Raw genomic sequence first — 20,889 nt, 5'->3', positions numbered from 1 at the left:
AGCAGCTAAGAGCTAGAATCCCCTAGTGGACCAGCAGCGCTAAGAGCTAGAATCCCCTAGTGGACCCAGACAGCTAAGAGCTAGAATCCCCTAGTGGACCAGCAGCCACAGCTAAGAGCTAGAATCCCCTAGTGGACCAGCAGCTAAGAGCTAGAATCCCCTAGTGGACCAGCAGCTAAGAGCTAGAATCCCCTAGTGGACCAGCAGCTAAGAGCTAGAATCCCCTAGTGGACCAGCAGCTAAGAGCTAGAATCCCCTAGTGGACCAGCAGCTAAGAGCTAGAATCCCCTAGTGGACCAGCAGCCACAGCTAAGAGCTAGAATCCCCTAGTGGACCAGCAGCTAAGAGCTAGAATCCCCTAGTGGACCAGCAGCCACAGCTAAGAGCTAGAATCCCCTAGTGGACCAGCAGCCACAGCTAAGAGCTAGAATCCCCTAGTGGACCAGCAGCCACAGCTAAGAGCTAGAATCCCCTAGTGGACCAGCAGCCACAGCTAAGAGCTAGAATCCCCTAGTGGACCAGCAGCCACAGCTAAGAGCTAGAATCCCCTAGTGGACCAGCAGCTAAGAGCTAGAATCCCCTAGTGGACCAGCAGCTAAGAGCTAGAATCCCCTAGTGGACCAGCAGCTAAGAGCTAGAATCCCCTAGTGGACCAGCAGCCACAGCTAAGAGCTAGAATCCCCTAGTGGACCAGCAGCTAAGAGCTAGAATCACCTAGTGGACCAGCAGCCACAGCTAAGAGCCAGGAATCCCCCAGGACCAGCAGCCACAGCTAAGAGCTATAATCCCCAGTGGACCAGCAGCCACAGCTAGCATTAGAATCCCCCTAGTGGACCAGCAGCCAAGAGCTAAAATAGAATCACCCAGTGGACCTGCAGCCAAGTTAGCTAGAATCACCCAGTGGACCAGCAGCTAGAATCCCTAGTGGACCAGCAGCTAAGAGCTAGAATCCCTAGTGGACCAGCAGCTAAGAGCTAGAATCCCCTAGTGACCAGAATCCCTAGGACCAACAGTTAAGAGCTAGAATCCCCAGTGGACTAGCAGCTAAGAGCTAGAATCACCCAGTGGACCAGCAGCCACAGCTAAGAGCTAGGGAATCCCCTAGTGGACCAGCAGCTAAGAGCTAGAATCCCCAGTGGACCAGCAGCCACAGTGGACCAGCAGCTAAGAGCTAGAATCCCCAGTGGACCAGCAGCCACAGCTAAGAGCTAGGAATCCCCTAGTGGACCAGCAGCTAAGAGCTAGAATCCCCAGTGGACCAGCAGCCACAGCTAAGAGCTAGAATCCCCTAGTGGACCAGCAGCCACAGCTAAGAGCTAGAATCCCCTAGTGGACCAGCAGCTAGGCTAAGAATCCCTAGTGGACCAGCGGTTAAGAGCTAGAATCCCCTAGTGGACCAGCAGTTAGAGCTAGAATCCCCTAGTGGACAGCAGTAAGAGCTAGAATCCCCTAGTGGACCAGCAGCCACAGCTAAGAGCTAGGAATCCCCTAGTGGACCAGCAGCTAAGAGCTAGAATCCCTAGTGGACCAGCAGCCACAGCTAAGAGCTAGAATCCCCTAGTGGACCAGCAGTTAAGTTAGCTAGAATCCCCTAGTGACCAGCAGCTAAGAGCTAGAATCACCCAGTGGACCAGCAGCCACAGTTAAGAGCTAGAATCACCCAGTGGACCAGCAGCCACAGTTAAGAGCTAGAATCACCTAGTGGACCAGCCAGCCAGCTAAGAGCTAGAATCCCCAGTGGACCAGCAGCTAAGAGCTAGAGTCCCTAGTGGACCAGCAGTTAAAGGCTAGAATCCCCTAGTGGACCAGCAGCTAAGAGCTAGAATCCCCTAGTGGACCAGCAGCAGCTAGAGCTAGAATCCCTAGTGGACCAGCAGCTAAGAGCTAGAATCCCCAGTGGACCAGCAGCCAAGAGCCTAGAATCACCCAGTGGACCAGCAGTTAGAGCTAGAATCCCCTAGTGGACCAGCAGTCACAGCTAGGCTAGAATCACCCAGTGGACCAGCAGCTAAGAGCTAGAATCCTAGTGGACCAGCAGTTAAGAGCTAGGAATCCCCCAGTGGACCAGCAGTTAAGAGCTAGAATCCCTAGTGGACCAACAGCTAAGAGCTAGAATCCTCTAGTGGACCAGCAGCCACAGCTAAAGAGCTAGAATCCCCTAGTGGACCAGCAGTTAAGAGCTAGAACCCTAGTGGACCAACAGTTAAGAGCCCCCTAGTGGACCAGCAGTTAAGAGCTAGAACCCTAGTGGACCAGCAGCCATAGTTAAGAGCTAGAATCACCCTAGTGGACCAGCAGCTAAGAGCCAGGAATCCCCTAGTGGACCAGCAGCCACAGCTAAGGCTAGAATCCTTAGTGGACCAGCAGCCACAGTGGACCAGCAAGAGCTAGAATCCCCAGTGGACCAGCAGTTAAGAGCTAGAATCCCCTAGTGGACCAGCAGCCACAGCTAAGAGCTAGAATCCCCTAGTGGACCAGCAGCTAAGAGCTAGAATCCCTAGTGGACCAGCAGCCACAGTTAAGAGCTAGAATCCCTAGTGGACCAGCAGCCACAGCTAAGGCTAGAATCCCTAGTGGACCAGCAGTTAAGCTAGCTAGAATCCCCTAGTGGACCAGCAGCCACAGCTAAGAGCTAGAATCCCTAGTGGACCAGCAGCCATAGTTAAGAGCTAGAATCCCCAGCAGCCACAGCTAAGAGCTAGAATCCCCTAGTGGACCAGCCAGCTAAGAGCTAGAATCCCTAGTGGACCAGCAGTTAAGAGCTAGAATCCCAGCAGCCACAGCCAAGGACCAGCAGCCACAGCTAAGAGCTAGAATCCCTAGCAGACCACAGCCAGAACTCTAGGTTAAGAGCTAGGAATCCCCCAGCAGCCACAGCTAAGAGCTAGGAATCCCCTAGCAGCCACAGCTAAGAGCTAGAATCCCCCAGCAGCCACAGCTAAGAGCTAGAATCCCCTAGCAGCCACAGCTAAGAGCTAGAATCCCCAGCAGCCACAGCTAAGGCTAGAATCTAGCAGCCACAGCTAAGAGCTAGGAATCCCCTAGCAGCCACAGCTAAGAGCTAGAATCTAGCGGCCACAGCTAAGAGCTAGAATCCCCAGCAAGCCACAGCTAAGAGCTAGAATCTAGCAGCCACAGCTAAGAGCTAGAATCCCCAGCAGCCACAGCTAAGAGCCAGAATCCCTAGCAGCCACAGCTAAGAGCTAGAATCCCCAGCCAGCCACAGCTAAGAGCTAGGAATCCCCTAGCAGCCACAGCTAAGAGCCAGAATCAGCCACAGCTAAGAGCTAGAATCCCTCCTATTGGTCAAGTAGTTGACTTGTTTTATATAGGAATATGTTCTTGGGTATTGCTCAAAAGCTCCTCTTATTCCTTTACTATTCCTATACATATTCCTTCCTCAAATGGGCACTTCTTTTGGCTCAAAAGTAGTGCACTACAATAGGTAATAGGGAGCCATTTCAGATTTGCCGAACCTAAATGAGCCACCCACGTGACCAGTATCATGACACACGACAAACCAACAGGCTCAGCTTTAAATGGGTCTGTTTGGCTGAAAGACTGTCTCAACCAATCACAATCCTCAGTCAATAAATAAATAAATAAATAGATAAATACATTATGTACAGCACGTCATCGAAGGTGAATAAATCAAAGTGGGACCAGTTGATTAAAAGCCTGTAGTGTTTGTGTGAAGCAGGAAACCAGACAGTCAGGAACCCTCAAGCTCACTACATGAATACTTAAGGTTAGAGAGGCAGTGAGGCTTTTCAAGGCAATGTTTCCGGGTTCAGGGAGATCCCTCCACGGTAAAACACTACATACAGTGGCTCAATGGGATAATGCCTTTAAAAGCAGAAATACCTAGAACCTGCTATTGGCTGGGGGAGGAGGGCTGGGTTGGCCTGTACCTCTACCTGTACTCTACCTGTACCTCTACCTGTACTCTATCTGTACCTCTACCTGTACCTCTACCTGTACCTCTATCTGTACCTCTACCTGTACCTCTATCCTGTACCTCTATCCGTACCTCCTATCAAATGCCTCCTATCTGTACCTCTACCTGTACCTCTACCTGTACTCTATCTGTACCTCTATCTGTACCTCTATCTGTACCTCTATCTGTACCTCTACTACCTCTATCCGTACCTCTATCCGTACCTCTATCTGTACCTCTACCTGTACCTCTACCTGTACCTCTATCTGTACCTCTATCTGTCACCTCCACCTGAGAGCCAAGTACTATCTTTAGGACTCTATCTGTTACAACTGTCTGCCTGGGGGTCTGTGTGTGTGTGTGTGTGTGTGTGTGTGTGTGTGTGTGTGTGTGTGTGTGTGTGTGTGTGTGTGTGTGTGTGTGTGTGTGTGTGTGTGTGTGTGTGTGTGTGTGTGTGTGTGTGTGTGTGTGTGTGTGTTATCTGTGTGTGTACCTCTATATAGCATGAGAAATCTACCTGTACCTCTACCTGTACCTCTACCTCACCCATATCATCCCCTGTCACCTCCACCTGAGAGACAGACTGTTATCTTTAGGACTGGAGCTGAAGGAATGTTACAACAGCTGTCTGCCTGGGGGTCTGTGTGTGTGTGTGTGTGTGTGTGTGTGTGTGTGTGTGTGTGTGTGTGTGTGTGTGTGTGTGTGTGATGTGTTACAGTCAACTGTGTGTGTGTGGTGTGCCCTTATGAATCAACTGTTACAGTCAACCGTACCTAACGTCATTATGAATCAACCCTGTGTACAGTCAACTGTAACCTGACGTCTGTCAACTGTTACAGTCAACTCAACCTGGACGTCCTTATGAATCAACTGTTACAGTCAACTCAACCTGGACGCCCTTATGAATCAACTGTTACAGTCAACTCAACCTGGATCCTTATGGAATCAACTGTTAGTCAACTCAACCTGGACGTTCTTATGAATCAACTGTTACAGTCAACTCAACCTGACGTCCTTATGAATCAACTGTTACAGTCAACTCAACCTGGACGTTCTTATGAAGTCAACTCAGCCTGGACGTCCTTACGCCAACTGTTACAGTCAACAACCTGGGCGTCCTTATGAATCAACTGTTACAGTCAACTCAACCTGGACGTCCTTATGAATCAACTGGTCAACTCCAACCTGGACGTTCTTATGAATCAACTGTTAGAAGGAAGTCCTTATGAATCAACTGTTACAGTCAACTCAACCTGGACGTCCTTATGAATCAACTGTTACAGTCAACTCAACCTGGACGTCCTTATGAATCACCTGTTACAGTCAACTCAACCAGGAAGTCATTATGAATCAAATCCTCAGAAGGAAGCAAGCTGAGGACCCCCCCTCACACACACACACACACACACACACACACACACACACACACACACACACACACACACACACACACACACACACACACACACACACACACACAGCAGTAAGGAGAGCTGGTTCACCAGGTGAAGTTTATAATAGAAATGAGATTATTACAAGGACTGCAAAACTTGGCCCTTTTGACAGAGCCGCCATCTTGAATGAGGACCACAAAGCATGCTGGGTAAAGGGCTCAGTCGTAGTAGTGGTCAGGGTAGACGTTGCTCATATTCACAGATCTAGGATCAGCTTGCTCTACCACATCCTAACCTTTAACCATTAGGGGACTCATATTCACAGATCTAGGATCAGCTTGCTCTACCCACATCCTAACCTTGGCCATTAGGAGAAAAGTCAAAATATCTGACCCTGTATCAGTTGTTAACCTGGTCTTAAATCTCCAATATAACTGGAGGCCATCGTTCCCTCCCTCACCGTTGTGGAACGTCCTCAGTTTCACACACAGAGTCAGTTGTATTGAGTTGATTCAGAGACACAACGCCGTGTGTGTGTGTGTGTGTGTGTGTGTGTGTGTGTGTGTGTGTGTGTGTGTGTGTGTGTGTGTGTGTGTGTGTGTGTGTGTGTGTGTGTGTGTGTGTGTGTGTGTGTGTGTGTATAACTGTAACGGACAGTGTAAACGAGTACATAGCATCAAGACGTTGAAGTAAGTCATGATGCCGGAGGTAAAACCATGGCACAAATGGATGCATATAACTTGCCCTCCTCTCCCATCTAACCACTGATACTAAACTGACCACAGAATGGAAGGGCAAACAGAATGGTAGGTAAGGCCAAGCTTATAACCAATCAGCATCAGCTAGTGTATGTAACGTGGAATAGAGTCTCTGTAGTCTCAGTCTGTCCTGACCCTGACCTCTGTAGGGTCTGATCAGGTGACCTCTGGGTAGAATCATCAGGATTGACCTTCCAAAACCCCAGTGTTTCCTGGGTAGTGTAGTTGTTTTTGTCCTGTACTGTAAAGCCTCAGACACGTATCCTCCCTCCACACAGGAATTCATTCTCAGTTGTCCTCAGATTCCCAAAATAATGTTTACAAAAATAAAATAATAGTAGTAGTAATATCAACAACAAAAAGAGAGAGATGAATCGGCATGACAACGAGCAGGTAAGCGTGCAGCTCTGGCGCGTTATTCCACAGAGGCATTTTTCTTCTTTAGTTCTTTGCTAAGACATGGAGAGGAGAGGGTCTGACGTCGCCCCATTCTCACACAGAGAGACACGGAGATGTCACCGTCTGGTCGTCTGGTGGAGTTCCCTTTGTGTGTGTGTTTACAGTGTTGTGTGTGTGTACAGTGTGTGTGTGTGTGTGTGTGTGTGTGTACAGTGTGTGTGTGTGTGTGTGTGTGTGTGTGTGTGTGTGTGTGTGTGTGTGTGTGTGTGTGTGTGTGTGTGTGTGTGTGTGTGTGTGTGTGTGTGTGTGTGTGTGTGTGTGTGTGTACAGTGTGTGTGTGTGTGTGTGTGTACAGTGTGTGTGTGTGTGTGTGTGTGTGTGTGTGTGTGTGTGTGTGTGTGTGTGTGTGTGTGTGTGTGTGTGTGTGTGTGTGTGTGTGTGTACAGTGTGTGTACAGTGTGTGTGTACAGTGTGTGTGTGTGTACAGTGTGTGTGTGTGTGTGTACAGTGTGTGTGTGTGTACAGTGTGTGTGTGTGTGTTCAATGATCCTGTGCGTCCCAGACTTATCCCTTTCTCCACTTGGAGTCCATCACAGCCATGTTAAACTGTCCTGTCTGGTCTGTACAGAACATCCTCTGATCCAATAAACTCACTTTTTTATTTTAAATAGTTTATCCCTCTACAAAAAATCCCTCTTTCCTGTAAACGTTCCCTGGTTGATCCTAGCTGGAGCAGAGATCCTAGCTGGAGCAGAGATCCTAGCTGGAGCAGAGATCCTGGCTGGAGCAGAGATCCTGGCTGGAGCAGAGATCCTGGCTGGAGCAGAGATCGTGGCTGGCTCCATCGACATCGTCATCATTCCTCCTCTGCGTTCGTTGGGCTGAAGTAATGGAGTGGTCGGTAGTTGGGGTCGGGGATTGGTAGGCAGGTCAGTTGGTAGTTGGATAAGGTGGTAGGTTAGAGGGGGGTGTGATGGTATCCGAGGGGGGCTACTCGATGACCATGCAGCGTGTCAGGTGTAGTGAGTAGTACTTGAAGAGTTCGGCTGTGGCTCCAGGACAGTTGGTCAACTCCAACTCCTCTAGATCCTGGATCTGGATCAAACCAGATAGACCTGTAGTGGTTAGGAGTGGACAACCTGGGGGGCAGAGATAGAGAGGTGGGGCAGATAGAGATGAGAGGTGGAGAGAGGAGCATGAGAGAGAGGAGAAGCAGAGAAAGGAGAGAAAGCAGAGAGAAGAGAGAAAGAGAAAGAGAGATGGGGAGGGAGGCAGAGAGAGGAGAGAAAGAGAGAGATGTGGAGGGAGGGAGGCAAAGAGAAGAGAGAAAGAGAGAGATGGGGAGGGAGGCAGAGAGAGGAGAGAAAGAGAGAGATGGGGAGGGAGGCAGAGAGAGGAGAGAAAGAGAGAGATGGGGAGGGAGGCAGAGAGAGGAGAGAAAGAGAGAGATGGGGAGGGAGGCAGAGAGAGGAGAGCAAGAGAGAGATGGGGAGAGGCAGAGAGAGGAGAAAAGAGAGAGATGTGGAGGGAGGCAGAGAGAGGAGAGCAAGAGAGAGAGATGGGGAGGAGGCAGAGAGAGGAGAGAAAGAGAGAGATGGGGAGGGAGGCAGAGAGAAGAGAGAAAGAGAGAGATGGGGAGGAGGCACAGAGAGGGGGAGAGCAAGAGAGAGATGGGGAGGGAGGCAGAGAGAGGGGAGAGAAAGAGAGAGAGATGGGGAGGGAGGCAGAGAGAGGAGAGCAAGAGAGAGATGGGGAGGGAGGCAGAGAGAGGAGAGAAAGAGAGAGATGGGGAGGGAGGCAGAGAGAGGAGAGCAAGAGAGAGATGGGGAGGGAGGCAGAGAGAGGAGAGAAAGAGAGAGATGGGGAGGAGGCAGAGAGAGGAGAGCAAGAGAGAGATGGGGAGGGAGGCAGAGAGAGGAGAGAAAGAGAGAGAGATGGGGAGGGAGGCAGAGAGAAGAGAGAAAAGAGAGAGATGGGGAGGGAGGCAGAGAGAGGAGAGAAAGAGAGAGATGGGGAGGGAGGCAGAGAGAGAGAGAAAGAGAGAGATGGGGAGGGAGGCAGAGAGAAAGAGAGAAAGAGAGAGATGGGGAGGAGGGAGGCAGAGAGAAGAGAGAAAGAGAGAGATGGGGAGGGAGAGATGGGGAGGGAGGCAGAGAGAGAGAGAGGAAAGAGAGAAAGGAGAGAGATGGGGAGGGAGGCAGAGAGAGAGGAGAGAAAGAGAGAGATGGGGAGGAGGGAGGCAGAGAGAAGAGAGAAAGAGAGAGATGGGGAGGGAGGCAGAGAGAGAGAGAGATGGGGAGGGAAGGCAGAGAGAGAGAAAGAGAGATGGGGAGGGAGGCAGAGAGAAGAGAGAAAAAGAAAGAGAGAGATGGGGAGGAGGGAGGAGGGAGAATTAATTATTTTGAAGAGAGAAAGAGAATCATTCTATCTATTCATCATTCTAAATATTCTATCTATTCAAATTCAAGTCAGACTAATATAGTAGATGGTAAAAGTCTAGAGGACAGAAACCCAAGTCAGACTAATATAGTAGATGGTAAAAGTCTGACTTGGGTTTCTAAATATTCTATCTTAATTAATTATTTTATTATCTATTCAATCATTCTATCATTCTATCTATTCTATCATTCTAAATATTCTATCTATTCAATCATTCTATCATTCTATCTATTCAATCATTATATCATTCTATCTATTCTATCATTCTAAATATTCTATCATTCTAAATATTATATAATTCTAAACATTCTATCATTCTAAACATTCTATCATTCCATCATTCTAAATATCCTATCATTATATAGCAATCCAAACATTCCATTCAATCTGAATAATGAGTTTTCCTGAGATACCAGAGTTGGTCAGCAGGGGGGAGGAGTGGAGCAGAGACAGACAGGACAGAGGAGAAACACAGTCTGAATAATGAGCTTTCCTGAGATACCAGAGTTGGTCAGCAGGGGGAGGAGTGGTGCAGAGACAGACAGGACAGAGGAGAAACACAGGAAGTCCATGCATCTTAATTGTATGTCCTCTCTCCTCTCCTTGTCAAAACCTTTTGGATGAGAAGGTACAGAGGGGATGAACCTTCTCATTGAATGGGTTCTGGAAGGAGGACGGAAATCAAGGAAATGCAATTAAGATTCTCCCCATATGGTTGTGTAACCAATTATCTCTCCTTCCTTAAAAAAAATGCACTTGTTCACTTCCCTTCACTGAATTGACAGGAAATGACTGGTGTGAGAAACATGGTGGAAACTCCCACTAGCCCCAGGTCTCCACCAATCCAATGCTTTCAGATTTGTGGGAAGTAGTAAACGGGTGAACAATCAATCAATTAGGAAACAGCCCCTCTGTGGATGACTGCTTCTCAATAGTCTACAAAATGCTTCCTCTCCTCACACACACATTGTAATGTACTGGAGCCTGTATTCAGATATGATTCATGTACTGGAGCCTGTAGTCAGAGATGATTCATGTACTGGAGCCTGTAGTCAGAGATGATTCATGTACTGTAGTCAGAGATGATTCATGTACTGTAGTCAGAGATGATTCATGTACTGTAGTCAGAGATGATTCATGTACTGTAGTCAGAGATGATTCATGTACTGTAGTCAGAGATGATTAATGTACTGTAGTCAGAGATGATTAATGTACTGTAGTCAGAGATGATTCATGTACTGTAGTCAGAGATGATTCATGTACTGTAGTCAGAGATGATTAATGTACTGTAGCCTGTAGTCAGAGATGATTAATGTACTGTAGTCAGAGATGATTCATGTACTGTAGTCAGAGATGATTAATGTACTGTAGTCAGAGATGATTCATGTACTGTAGTCAGAGATGATTCATGTACTGTAGTCAGAGATGATTCATGTACTGTAGTCAGAGATGATTCATGTACTGTAGTCAGAGATGATTCATGTACTGTAGTCAGAGATGATTCATGTACTGTAGTCAGAGATGATTCATGTACTGTAGCCTGTAGTCAGAGATGATTCATGTACTGTAGCCTGTAGTCAGAGATGATTAATGTAGTCAGAGATGATTAATGTACTGTAGTCAGAGATGATTAATGTACTGTAGTCAGAGATGATTCATGTACTGTAGTCAGAGATGATTCATGTACTGTAGTCAGAGATGATTCATGTACTGTAGCCTGTAGTCAGAGATGATTCATGTACTGTAGTCAGAGATGATTCATGTACTGAGCCTGATTCAGTCAGAGATGATTAATGTACTGTAGTCAGAGATGATTCATGTACTGTAGTCAGAGATGATTCATGTACTGTAGCCTGTAGTCAGAGATGATTCATGTACTGTAGTCAGAGATGATTCATGTACTGTAGTCAGAGATGATTAATGTACTGTAGTCAGAGATGATTAATGTACTGTAGTCAGAGATGATTCATGTACTGTAGTCAGAGATGATTAATGTACTGTAGCCTGTAGTCAGAGATGATTCATGTACTGTAGCCTGTAGTCAGAGATGATTAATGTACTGTAGTCAGAGATGATTCATGTACTGTAGTCAGAGATGATTAATGTACTGTAGCCTGTAGTCAGAGATGATTCATGTACTGTAGCCTGTAGTCAGAGATGATTAATGTTCTGTAGTCAGAGATGATTCATGTACTGTAGTCAGAGATGATTCATGTACTGTAGTCAGAGATGATTCATGTACTGTAGCCTGTAGTCAGAGATGATTCATGTACTGTAGCCTGTAGTCAGAGATGATTCATGTACTGTAGTCAGAGATGATTCATGTACTGTAGTCAGAGATGATTCATGTACTGTAGTCAGAGATGATTAATGTACTGTAGTCAGAGATGATTCATGTACTGTAGTCAGAGATGATTCATGTACTGTAGTCTGTAGTCAGATGATTAATGTACTGTAGTCAGAGATGATTAATGTACTGTAGTCAGAGATGATTCATGTACTGTAGTCAGAGATGATTCATGTACTGTAGTCAGAGATGATTCATGTACTGTAGCCTGTAGTCAGAGATGATTCATGTACTGTAGACAGAGATGATTCATGTACTGTAGTCAGAGATGATTAATGTACTGTAGTCAGAGATGATTCATGTACTGTAGTCAGAGATGATTCATGTACTGTAGTCAGAGATGATTAATGTACTGTAGTCAGAGATGATTCATGTACTGTAGTCAGAGATGATTCATGTACTGTAGTCAGAGATGATTCATGTACTGTAGTCAGAGATGATTCATGTACTGTAGTCAGAGATGATTCATGTACTGTCAGAGATGATTAATGTACTGTAGCCTGTAGTCAGAGATGATTAATGTACTGTAGCCTGTAGTCAGAGATGATTCATGTACTGTAGTCAGAGATGATTCATGTACTGTAGTCAGAGATGATTCATGTACTGTAGCCTGTAGTCAGAGATGATTCATGTACTGTAGTCAGAGATGATTCATGTACTGTAGTCAGAGATGATATACTGAACTCTCTCCTTCTGTAGAATACCATATAGATTAACGCAGCCAGGTAGAGGAAGAGTGTGTGTGTGTGCATGCGTGTGTGTGCATGCGTGCGTGTGTGTTGGTTCCTTTGAAGTTTCCTCAGTATGGATGAGAAGGAGGACATGCCAGCTCCTGGATGACCTCTGTCCCTGTTCAGACTATCTGCGTTTAGACTGGAGGGGTTATAGCAGAGAGGAAGAGAGAGGGAACGACTGTGTGGTGGTGATCAAACCAAAGGCCAGTAGTTCCTATGAGGGTTTAGACTGGAGGGGTCATAGCAGATAGGAAGAGAGAGGAACGACTGTGTGGTGGTGATCAAACCAAAGGCCAGTAGTTCCTATGAGGGTTTGGACTGGAGGGTCATAGCAGAGAGGAAGAGAGAGGGAACGACTGTGTGGTGGTGATCAAACCAAAGGCCAGTAGTTCCTATGAGGGTTTAGACTGGAGGGGTCATAGCAGAGAGGAAGAGAGAGGGAACGACTGTGTGGTGGTGATCAAACCAAAGGCCAGTAGTTCCTATGAGGGTTTAGACTGGAGGGGTCATAGCAGAGAGGAGAGGGGGTTTAAGACTGTGTGGTGGTGATCAAACCAAAGGCCAGTAGTTCCTATGAGGGTTTAGACTGGAGGGTCATAGCAGAGAGGAAGAGAGAGGGAACGACTGTGTGGTGGTGATCAAACCAAAGGCCAGTAGTTCCTATGAGGGTTTAGACTGGAGGGTAGTCCTATAGCAGAGCAGGAAGAGAGAGGGAACGACTGTGTGGTGGTGATCAAACCAAAGGCCAGTAGTTCCTATGAGGGTTTAGACTGGAGGGGTCATAGCAGAGAGGAAGAGAGAGGGAACGACTGTGTGGTGGTGATCAAACCAAAGGCCAGTAGTTCCTATGAGGGTTTAGACTGGAGGGGTCATAGCAGAGAGGAAGAGAGGGGAACAGTAGTTCCTATGAGGGCCTTCAGAAAGTATTCAGACTCCTTGACCTTTTTCACATTTTGTTACGTTACAGCCTTATTCTAAAATGGATTTGGGAAAAAAACACACAAAAATACAGAAATACCTTCTTTACATAAGCATTCAGACCCTTTGCTATGAGACTTGAAATTAAAACTCAAGTGTATCCTGTTTCCATTGATCATCCTTGAGATGTTTCTACAACTTGATTGGAGTCCACCTGTGGTAAATGCAATTGATTGGACATGATTTGGAAAGGCACACACCTGTCTATATAAGGTCCCACAGTTGACAGTGCATGTCAGAGCAAAAACCAAGCCATGAGGTCGCAGGAATTGTCCGTAGAACTTGAAGACAGGATTGTGTCGAGGCACAGATCTGGGGAAGAGTAAAATAATAAATTCTGCAGCATTAAAGGTCCCCAAGAACACAGTGGCCTCCATCATTCTTAAATGGAAGAAGTTTGGAACCACCAAGACTCTTCCTAGGGCTGGCCACCCGGCCAAACTGAGCCATTGGGGAGAAGGGCCTTGGTCAGGGAGGTGACCAAGAACCCAATGATCACTCTGACAGAGCTCCATAGTTCCTCTGTGGAGATGGGAGAACCTTCCAGAAGGACAACCATCTCTGCAGCACTCCAGGCCTTTATGGTCAGACGGAAGCCACTCCTCAGTAAAAGGCACATGACAGCCCGTTTGGAGTTTGCCAAAAGGCATCTAAAGGACTTTCAGACCATGAGAAACAAGATTCTCTGGTCTGATGAAACTAAGATTGAACTCTTTGGCCTGAATGCCAAGTGTCACATCTGGAGGAGACCTGGCACCATCCCTACAGTGAAGCATGGTGGTGGCAGCATCCTGCTGTAGGAATGTTTTTTACCTGCAGGGACTGGGAGACTAGTCAGGATGGAGGGAAAGATGAACAGAGCAAAGTACAGAGATCCTTGAAGAAAACCTGCTCTATAGCTTCCAACAGGACAATGACCCTAAGCACACAGCAAAGACAACTCGGGAGTGGCTTTGGGACAAGTCTCTCAATGTCCTTGAGTGGCCCAGCCAGAGTCCGGACTTGAACCCGATCTAACATCTCTGGAGAGACCTGAAAATAGCTGTGCAGCAACGCTCCCCATCCAACCTAACAGAGCTTGAGAGAATCTGCAGAGAAGAATGGGATAAACTCCCCAAATACAGCTGTGCCAAGCTTGTAGCGTCATACCCAAGAAGACTAGAGGCTGTAGTCGCTCCCAAAGGTGCTTCAACAAAGTACTGATTAAAGGGTCTGAATACTTATGGAAATGTGATATTTGCAAAATATTCTAAAAACCTGTTTTTTTGTTTGTCATTATGGGGTATTGTGATGTCATTATGGGGTATTGTGATGTCATTATGGGGTATTGTGATGTCATTATGGGGTATTGTGATGTCATTATGGGGTATTGTGATGTCATTATGGGGTCATTTTGATGTCATTTTGTGATGGGGTATTGTGATGTCATTTGGGGTATTGTGATGTCATTATAGGGCTATTGTGATGTCATTATGTCATTATGTCATTATAGTATTGTGATGTCATTATTGGTATGAGGTGGAGGGAACAACTGTTTAATCCATTTTAGAATAAGGCTGTAACGTAACAATATGTGGAAAAAGTCAAGGGTCTGAATAGTTTACGAACTGTATATGTAGACCAGGTAAACATGTAGACCAGGTAAACCTGTAGACCAGGTAAACATGCAGACCAGGTAAACCTGTAGACCAGGTAAACCTGTAGACCAGGTAAACATGCAGACCAGGTAAACCTGTAGACCAGGTAAACCTGTAGACCAGGTAAACATGTAGAACAGGTCAACCTGTAGACCAGGTAAACATGCAGACAAGGTAAACATGTAGACCAGGTAAACATGTAGACCAGGTAAACCTGTAACCAGGTAAACATGTAGACCAGGTAAACCTGTAGACCAGGTAAACATGTAGACCAGGTAAACCTGCAGACCAGGTAAACCTGCAAACCAGGTAAACCGTAGACCAGGTAAACATGCAGACCAGGTAAACCTGTAGACCAGGTAAACCTGTAGACCAGGTAAATATGCAGACCAGGTAAAACCTGTAGACCAGGTAAACCTGTAGACCAGGTAAACATGCAGACCAGGTAAACCTGCAGTCCAGGTCAACCTGTAGACCAGGTAAACATGCAGACAAGGTGTAGACCAGGTAAACATGCAGACCAGGTAAACCTGTAGACCAGGTAAACATGTAGACCAGGTAAACCTGCAGACCAGGTAAACCTGCAAACCAGGTAAACCGGTAGACCAGGTAAACCTGTAGACCAGGTAAACCTGTAGACCAGGTAAATATGCAGACCAGGTAAACCTGTAGACCAGGTAAACCTGTAGACCAGGTAAACATGCAGACCAGGTAAACCTGTAGGTAAAACCTGCAGGGTAAACCTGTAGACCAGGTAAACCTGCAGACCAGGTAAACCTGTAGATCAGGTAAACATGCAGACCAGATAAACCTGTAGACCAGGTAAACCTGTATACCAGGTAAACATGCAGACCAGGTAAACCTGTAGACCAGGTAAACATGCAGACCAGATAAACCTGTAGACCAGGTAAACCTGTATACCAGGTAAACATGCAGACCAGGTAAACATGTAGACCAGGTAAACCTGTAGACCAGGTACACAAGTAGACCAGGTAAATACCTGCTACTGTAACAGTATTATAGTAAATGTTGAGATAGTGGTAAGTAAGTGCAGGGCTGGGTTACCAACCGCACGCAGGGCACATTCCCAGGGGCCCGACTTCCACGGGGCCCCACTCATCTCTCAAATAGCATAAGAGCACCATGGCAAAATGTGTTGAATTTAAACTACTCATCAGATTACACAGACCCACAAAGAATTCCATTGTTTGCTGTTGATAAACTCCCATATCTACTGGGTGAAATACCACAGTGTGCATCACAGCAGCAAGATGTGTGACCTGTTGCCACCAGAAAAAGGGCAACCAGTGTAGAACAAACACAATTGTAAATACAACCCATATTTATTTATTTTCTCTTGTGTCCTTTAACACATCGCTACAACACTTATATATAGACATGATATGACATTTGACATGTCTTTATTCTTTTGGAACTTATTCTTTTGGAACTTCAATTTTTTATTGATTATTTCACTTTTTTTATCCATTTCGATTCGCTTTGGCAATGTAAACATACGTTTCCCCTGGATTGAATTGTCCCTTGGATTGAATTGAGAATGAGAGACAGAGAGAGAGAGAGAGAGAGAGAGAGAGAGAGAGACAGAGAGACAGAGAGGGAGAGAGAGAGAGAGAGAGAGAGAGAGAGAGAGAGAGAGAGAGAGAGAGAGAGAGAGACAGAGAGAGACAGAGGGAGAGAGAGAGAGAGAGAGAGAGAGAGAGAGAGAGAGAGAGAGAGAGAGAGAGAGAGAGAGAGAGAGAGAGAGAGACAGAGAGAGAGAGAGAGAGAGAGAGAGAGAGAGAGACAGAGAGAGAGAGAGAGAGAGGAGACAGAGAGAGAGAGAGAGAGAGAGAGAGAGACAGAGGCAGAGAGGCAGAGAGAGAGAGAGAGAGAGAGAGAGAGAGAGAGAGAGAGAGAGAGAGAGAGAGAGACAGAGACAGAGAGACAAAGAGAGAGAGACAGAGACAGAGAGACAGAGAGAGAGAGACAGAGAGAGAGACAGAGAGAGAGAGACAGAGAGAGGGAGAGAGACAGAGATAGGGAGAGAGAGATAAAGCCCTTGAATTGAATTGAGAGACAGAGAGAGTGAGAGAGAGACAGAGAGAGAGACAGAGAGAATGAGAGAGTGAGAGTGAATACCTGCGAGAGAGAGAAGACGTAGACTCCTCATGCCAAACAGGTGCTGTAGCCCAAAGTCCTGCACCTATACACGGACAAACACACACACACGCACACGCACACGCACACACACACACACACAGCAGTTATCATTAAATAATAAGAAAACTAAGCAGGTCTTATTAGACAGACAGCAGCAGGTCTGATAGTCTGAGCAGGTCTTATTAGACAGACAGCAGCAGGTCTGATAATCTGAGCAGGTCTTATTAGACAGAGAGCAGCAGGTCTGATAATCTGAGCAGGTCTTATTAGACAGATAGCAGCAGGTCTGATAATCTGAGCAGGTCTTATTAGACAGACAGCAGCAGGTCTGATAATCTGAGCAGGTCTTATTAGACAGAGAGCAGCAGGTCTGATAATCTGAGCAGGTCTTATTAGACAGAGAGCAGCAGGTCTGATAGTCTGAGCAGGTCTTATTAGACAGACAGCAGCAGGTCTGATAATCTGAGCAGGTCTTATTAGACAGAGAGCAGCAGGTCTGATAATCTGAGCAGGTCTTATTAGACAGACAGCAGCAGGTCTGATAATCTGAGCAGGTCTTATTAGACAGAGAGCAGCAGGTCTGATAGTCTGAGCAGGTCTTATTAGACAGACAGCAGCAGGTCTGATAGTCTGAGCAGGTCTAATTGGACAGACAGCAGCAGGTCTGATAGTCTGAGCAGGTCTTATTAGACAGACAGCAGCAGGTCTGATAATCTGAGCAGGTCTTATTAGACAGAGAGCAGCAGGTCTGATAGTCTGAGCAGGTCTTATTAGACAGACAGCAGCAGGTCTGATAGTCTGAGCAGGTCTTATTAGACAGAGAGCAGCAGGTCTGATAGTCTGAGCAGGTCTTATTAGACAGACAGCAGCAGGTCTGATAGTCTGAGCAGGTCTAATTGGACAGACAGCAGCAGGTCTGATAGTCTGAGCAGGTCTTATTAGACAGACAGCAGCAGGTCTGATAGTCTGAGCAGGTCTTATTAGACAGACAGCAGCAGGTCTGATAGTCTGAGCAGGTCTTATTAGACAGACAGCAGCAGGTCTGATAGTCTGAGCAGGTCTTATTAGACAGACAGCAGCAGGTCTGATAGTCTGAGCAGGTCTTATTAGACAGACAGCAGCAGGTCTGATAGTCTGAGCAGGTCTTATTAGACAGACAGTGTAGTCTGATAGTCTGAAGGGTTTAGTGTGTAGACAGCAGGGTCTGATAGTCTATTAGTATAAAGGGTTTAGCGTGTAGGGTCTAGGGTGTAGTGTATTAGTATAAAGGGTTTAGTGGTCTGAGGGTCTAGGGTCTAGGGTGTAGTGTATTAGTATAAAGGGTTTAGTGTGTAGGGTCTAGGGTGTAGTGTATTAGTATAAAGGGTTTAGCGTGTAGGGTCTAGGGTGTAGTGTATTAGTATAAAGGGTTTAGTGTGTAGGGTCTAGGGTCTAGGGTATTAGTATAAAGGGTTTAGTGTGTAGGGTGTAGGGCCCCAACTTAACAAAAACTTTTCATTTATGTTTTATTGTTTGGCATAAAAGACTGTAAAACACAAAGCAGCTCCAATTTATTTTAATTTAGTAAATCTACTTATTCCCAGTGTATTTGGTCCAGTTTATTAGGTCCCACCAAAATGGTTCGCTCCTACAGACAGTGAGTCACGTGGTCGTGGCTTGTTATATAAAGCAGGCAGACAGGCATCAAGGCATTCAGTTACTGTTTGATTGAAAATGATAATGGCCTTAAAACATGTGATTTAAGCGATTTCGAACGTGGTATGATCGTCGATTCCTGTATCTCAGAAACATCCGGCTTCCTGGGCTTTTTTCACGCACGACCGTGTCTAGGGTTTACCGAGAATGGTGCGACAAAAAGCAGGACCGTCTCTAGGGTTTACCGAGAATGGTGCCACAAAAAAGCACGACCGTGTCTAGGGTTTACCGAGAATAGTGCCACAAAAGCACGACCGTGTCTAGGGTTTACCGAGAATGGTGCGACAAAAAGCAGGACCGTGTCTAGGGTTTACCGAGAACGGTGCCACAAAAAGCACGACCGTGTCTAGGGTTTGCCGAGAATAGTGCCACAAAAAGCACGACAGTGTCTAGGGTTTACCGAGAATGGTGCGACAAAAGCAAAACAACTGTCAGCGGCTGTCCTTTGGGCGAGAACAACTAATTGATGAAAGAGAACGGCAAGAATCATGCAAGTTGACAGGTGACCCACAAACAGCCAAATAATGGCGCTGTACAACAGTGGTGTGCAGAACGACATCTCAGAACGGACATCTCGTCGATCTCTGTCACGGATTGGCTGTTGCAGCAGACGACCACACCGGGTTCCACTCCTATCAGCTACAAACAGAAAGTGGGCAGAGAAGTGGGCACGCGATCACCAACACTGGACAACTGGAGAGAGGAAAAACATTGCCTGAATCCGACTTCCTGTTACATCATGCTGATGGCAGAGTCAGGATTGGGCGTAAGCAGAGTGAGTCCATGACCACATCCTGCCTGGTGTCAACGGTACAGGCTGATGGTGGTGGTGGTGTACTGGTGTGGGGAATGTTTTACTGGCGCACGTTAGGTCCCTTGATACCAATTGAGCAACGTTTCCATTCCCGAAGAATTCAGGCTGTTCTGAAAGAAAAGGGTCCGACTAGGTACTAGGATGGGTGTACCTAATAAACTGGCAACTAAGTGAATGTGATTCTTACAAAGGTTTGAAATGATACCAATTGAGCAACGTTTCCATGCCCCAAAGAATTCAGGCTGTTTTGAAAGCAAAGTGTCCGACTAGGTACTAGATGGGTGTACCTAATAAACTGGCCACTAAGTGTATGTGATTCTTTCAAAGGTTTGAAATGATACCAATTGAGCAACGTTTCCATACCCCAAAGAATTCAGGCTGTTCTGGAAGCAAAGCGTCCGACCAGGTACGAATAAACTGGCCACTAAGTGTATGTGATTCTTTCAAAGGTTTGAAATGATACCAATTGAGCAACGTTTCCATACCCCAAAGAATTCAGGCTGTTCTGGAAGCAAAGCGTCCGACCAGGTACGAATAAACTGGCCACTAAGTGTATGTGATTCTTACAAAGGTTTGAAATGATACCAATTGAGCAACGTTTCCATACCCCAAAGAATTCAGGCTGTTCTGGAAGCAAAGCGTCCGACCAGGTACGAATAAACTGGCCACTAAGTGTATGTGATTCTTACAAAGGTTTGAAATGATACCAATTGAGCAACGTTTCCATACCCCAAAGAATTCAGGCTGTTTTGAAAGCAAAGTGTCCGACTAGGTACTAGATGGGTGTACCTAATAAACTGGCCACTAAGTGTATGTGATTCTTTCAAAGGTTTGAAATGATACCAATTGAGCAACGTTTCCATGCCCCGAAGAATTCAGGCTGTTCTGAAAGCAAAGTGTCCGACTAGGTACTAGATGGGTGTACCTAATAAACTGGCCACTAAGTGTATGTGATTCTTACAAAGGTTTGAAATGATACCAATTGAGCAACGTTTCCATACCCCAAAGAATTCAGGCTGTTCTGGAAGCAAAGCGTCCGACCAGGTGTACCTAATAAACTGGCCACTAAGTTTATGTGATTCTTTCAAAGGTTTGAAATGATTGTGTTTTAGTCCAATATCATATCTGTTTGAGCTTCTTGAGGTCCATTTTCAGTCTACAAATAATTTGTAATTATGTTCCTGTCTGAATCTAGTTGATGATCCCTGGTGTAAGGGTCTAGTGTATACTGTACCTGACAACACCAGCGCAGGTAGAGACTCCTCAAAGAAGACATGGTGGACAGGTAACCTAGACCTGTATCTGTAATCCTCACACATCTGGAGAGAGAGGGGGAGAGAGAGAGAGAGAGAGACAGAGATGGGGGGGGAGGGAGACAGAGAAAGAGAGTGACCATACTGATACTTTTCATAAGATACTGGTTTTCTTTCTGAAATAAGGTAGTATAGGCCTGTACTCAGTAGATCCCAGACCCCCCCACCACACACACTATACTACTACCTGCTATACACCACACTACTATACTACACCCGATACCTTACTATAATACACACTACTATACTACACACGACTATACTCTACTATACTACACACTACT

At 46.2% G+C, this 20,889-nt stretch overlaps 1 protein-coding gene across 1 annotated transcript in view; it reads right to left on the bottom strand.

The window, feature by feature from the left end:
- Positions 1-7,128: 7,128 nt before the first annotated feature.
- The window catches only part of LOC124028978 (F-box/LRR-repeat protein 16), a 16,844-nt gene continuing 3,083 nt past the window's right edge, over positions 7,129-20,889 (bottom strand). The window contains exons 3-5 of the mRNA XM_046340862.1: positions 20,527-20,611; positions 16,763-16,826; positions 7,129-7,627 (exon numbers count right to left, since the gene is read on the bottom strand). Of these exons, the coding sequence (XP_046196818.1) occupies positions 7,479-7,627; positions 16,763-16,826; positions 20,527-20,611 (298 nt within the window). The 3' untranslated portion in view covers positions 7,129-7,478. The remainder of the gene's footprint in view (positions 7,628-16,762; positions 16,827-20,526; positions 20,612-20,889) is intronic.

The sequence above is a fragment of the Oncorhynchus gorbuscha genome, unplaced genomic scaffold, assembly GCF_021184085.1.
Source record: "Oncorhynchus gorbuscha isolate QuinsamMale2020 ecotype Even-year unplaced genomic scaffold, OgorEven_v1.0 Un_scaffold_5164, whole genome shotgun sequence".
NCBI lineage: Eukaryota > Metazoa > Chordata > Actinopteri > Salmoniformes > Salmonidae > Oncorhynchus > Oncorhynchus gorbuscha.
The sequence above is the reverse complement of the archived record's forward strand: the minus strand, read 5'-3'. Positions and strand labels throughout refer to the sequence as shown.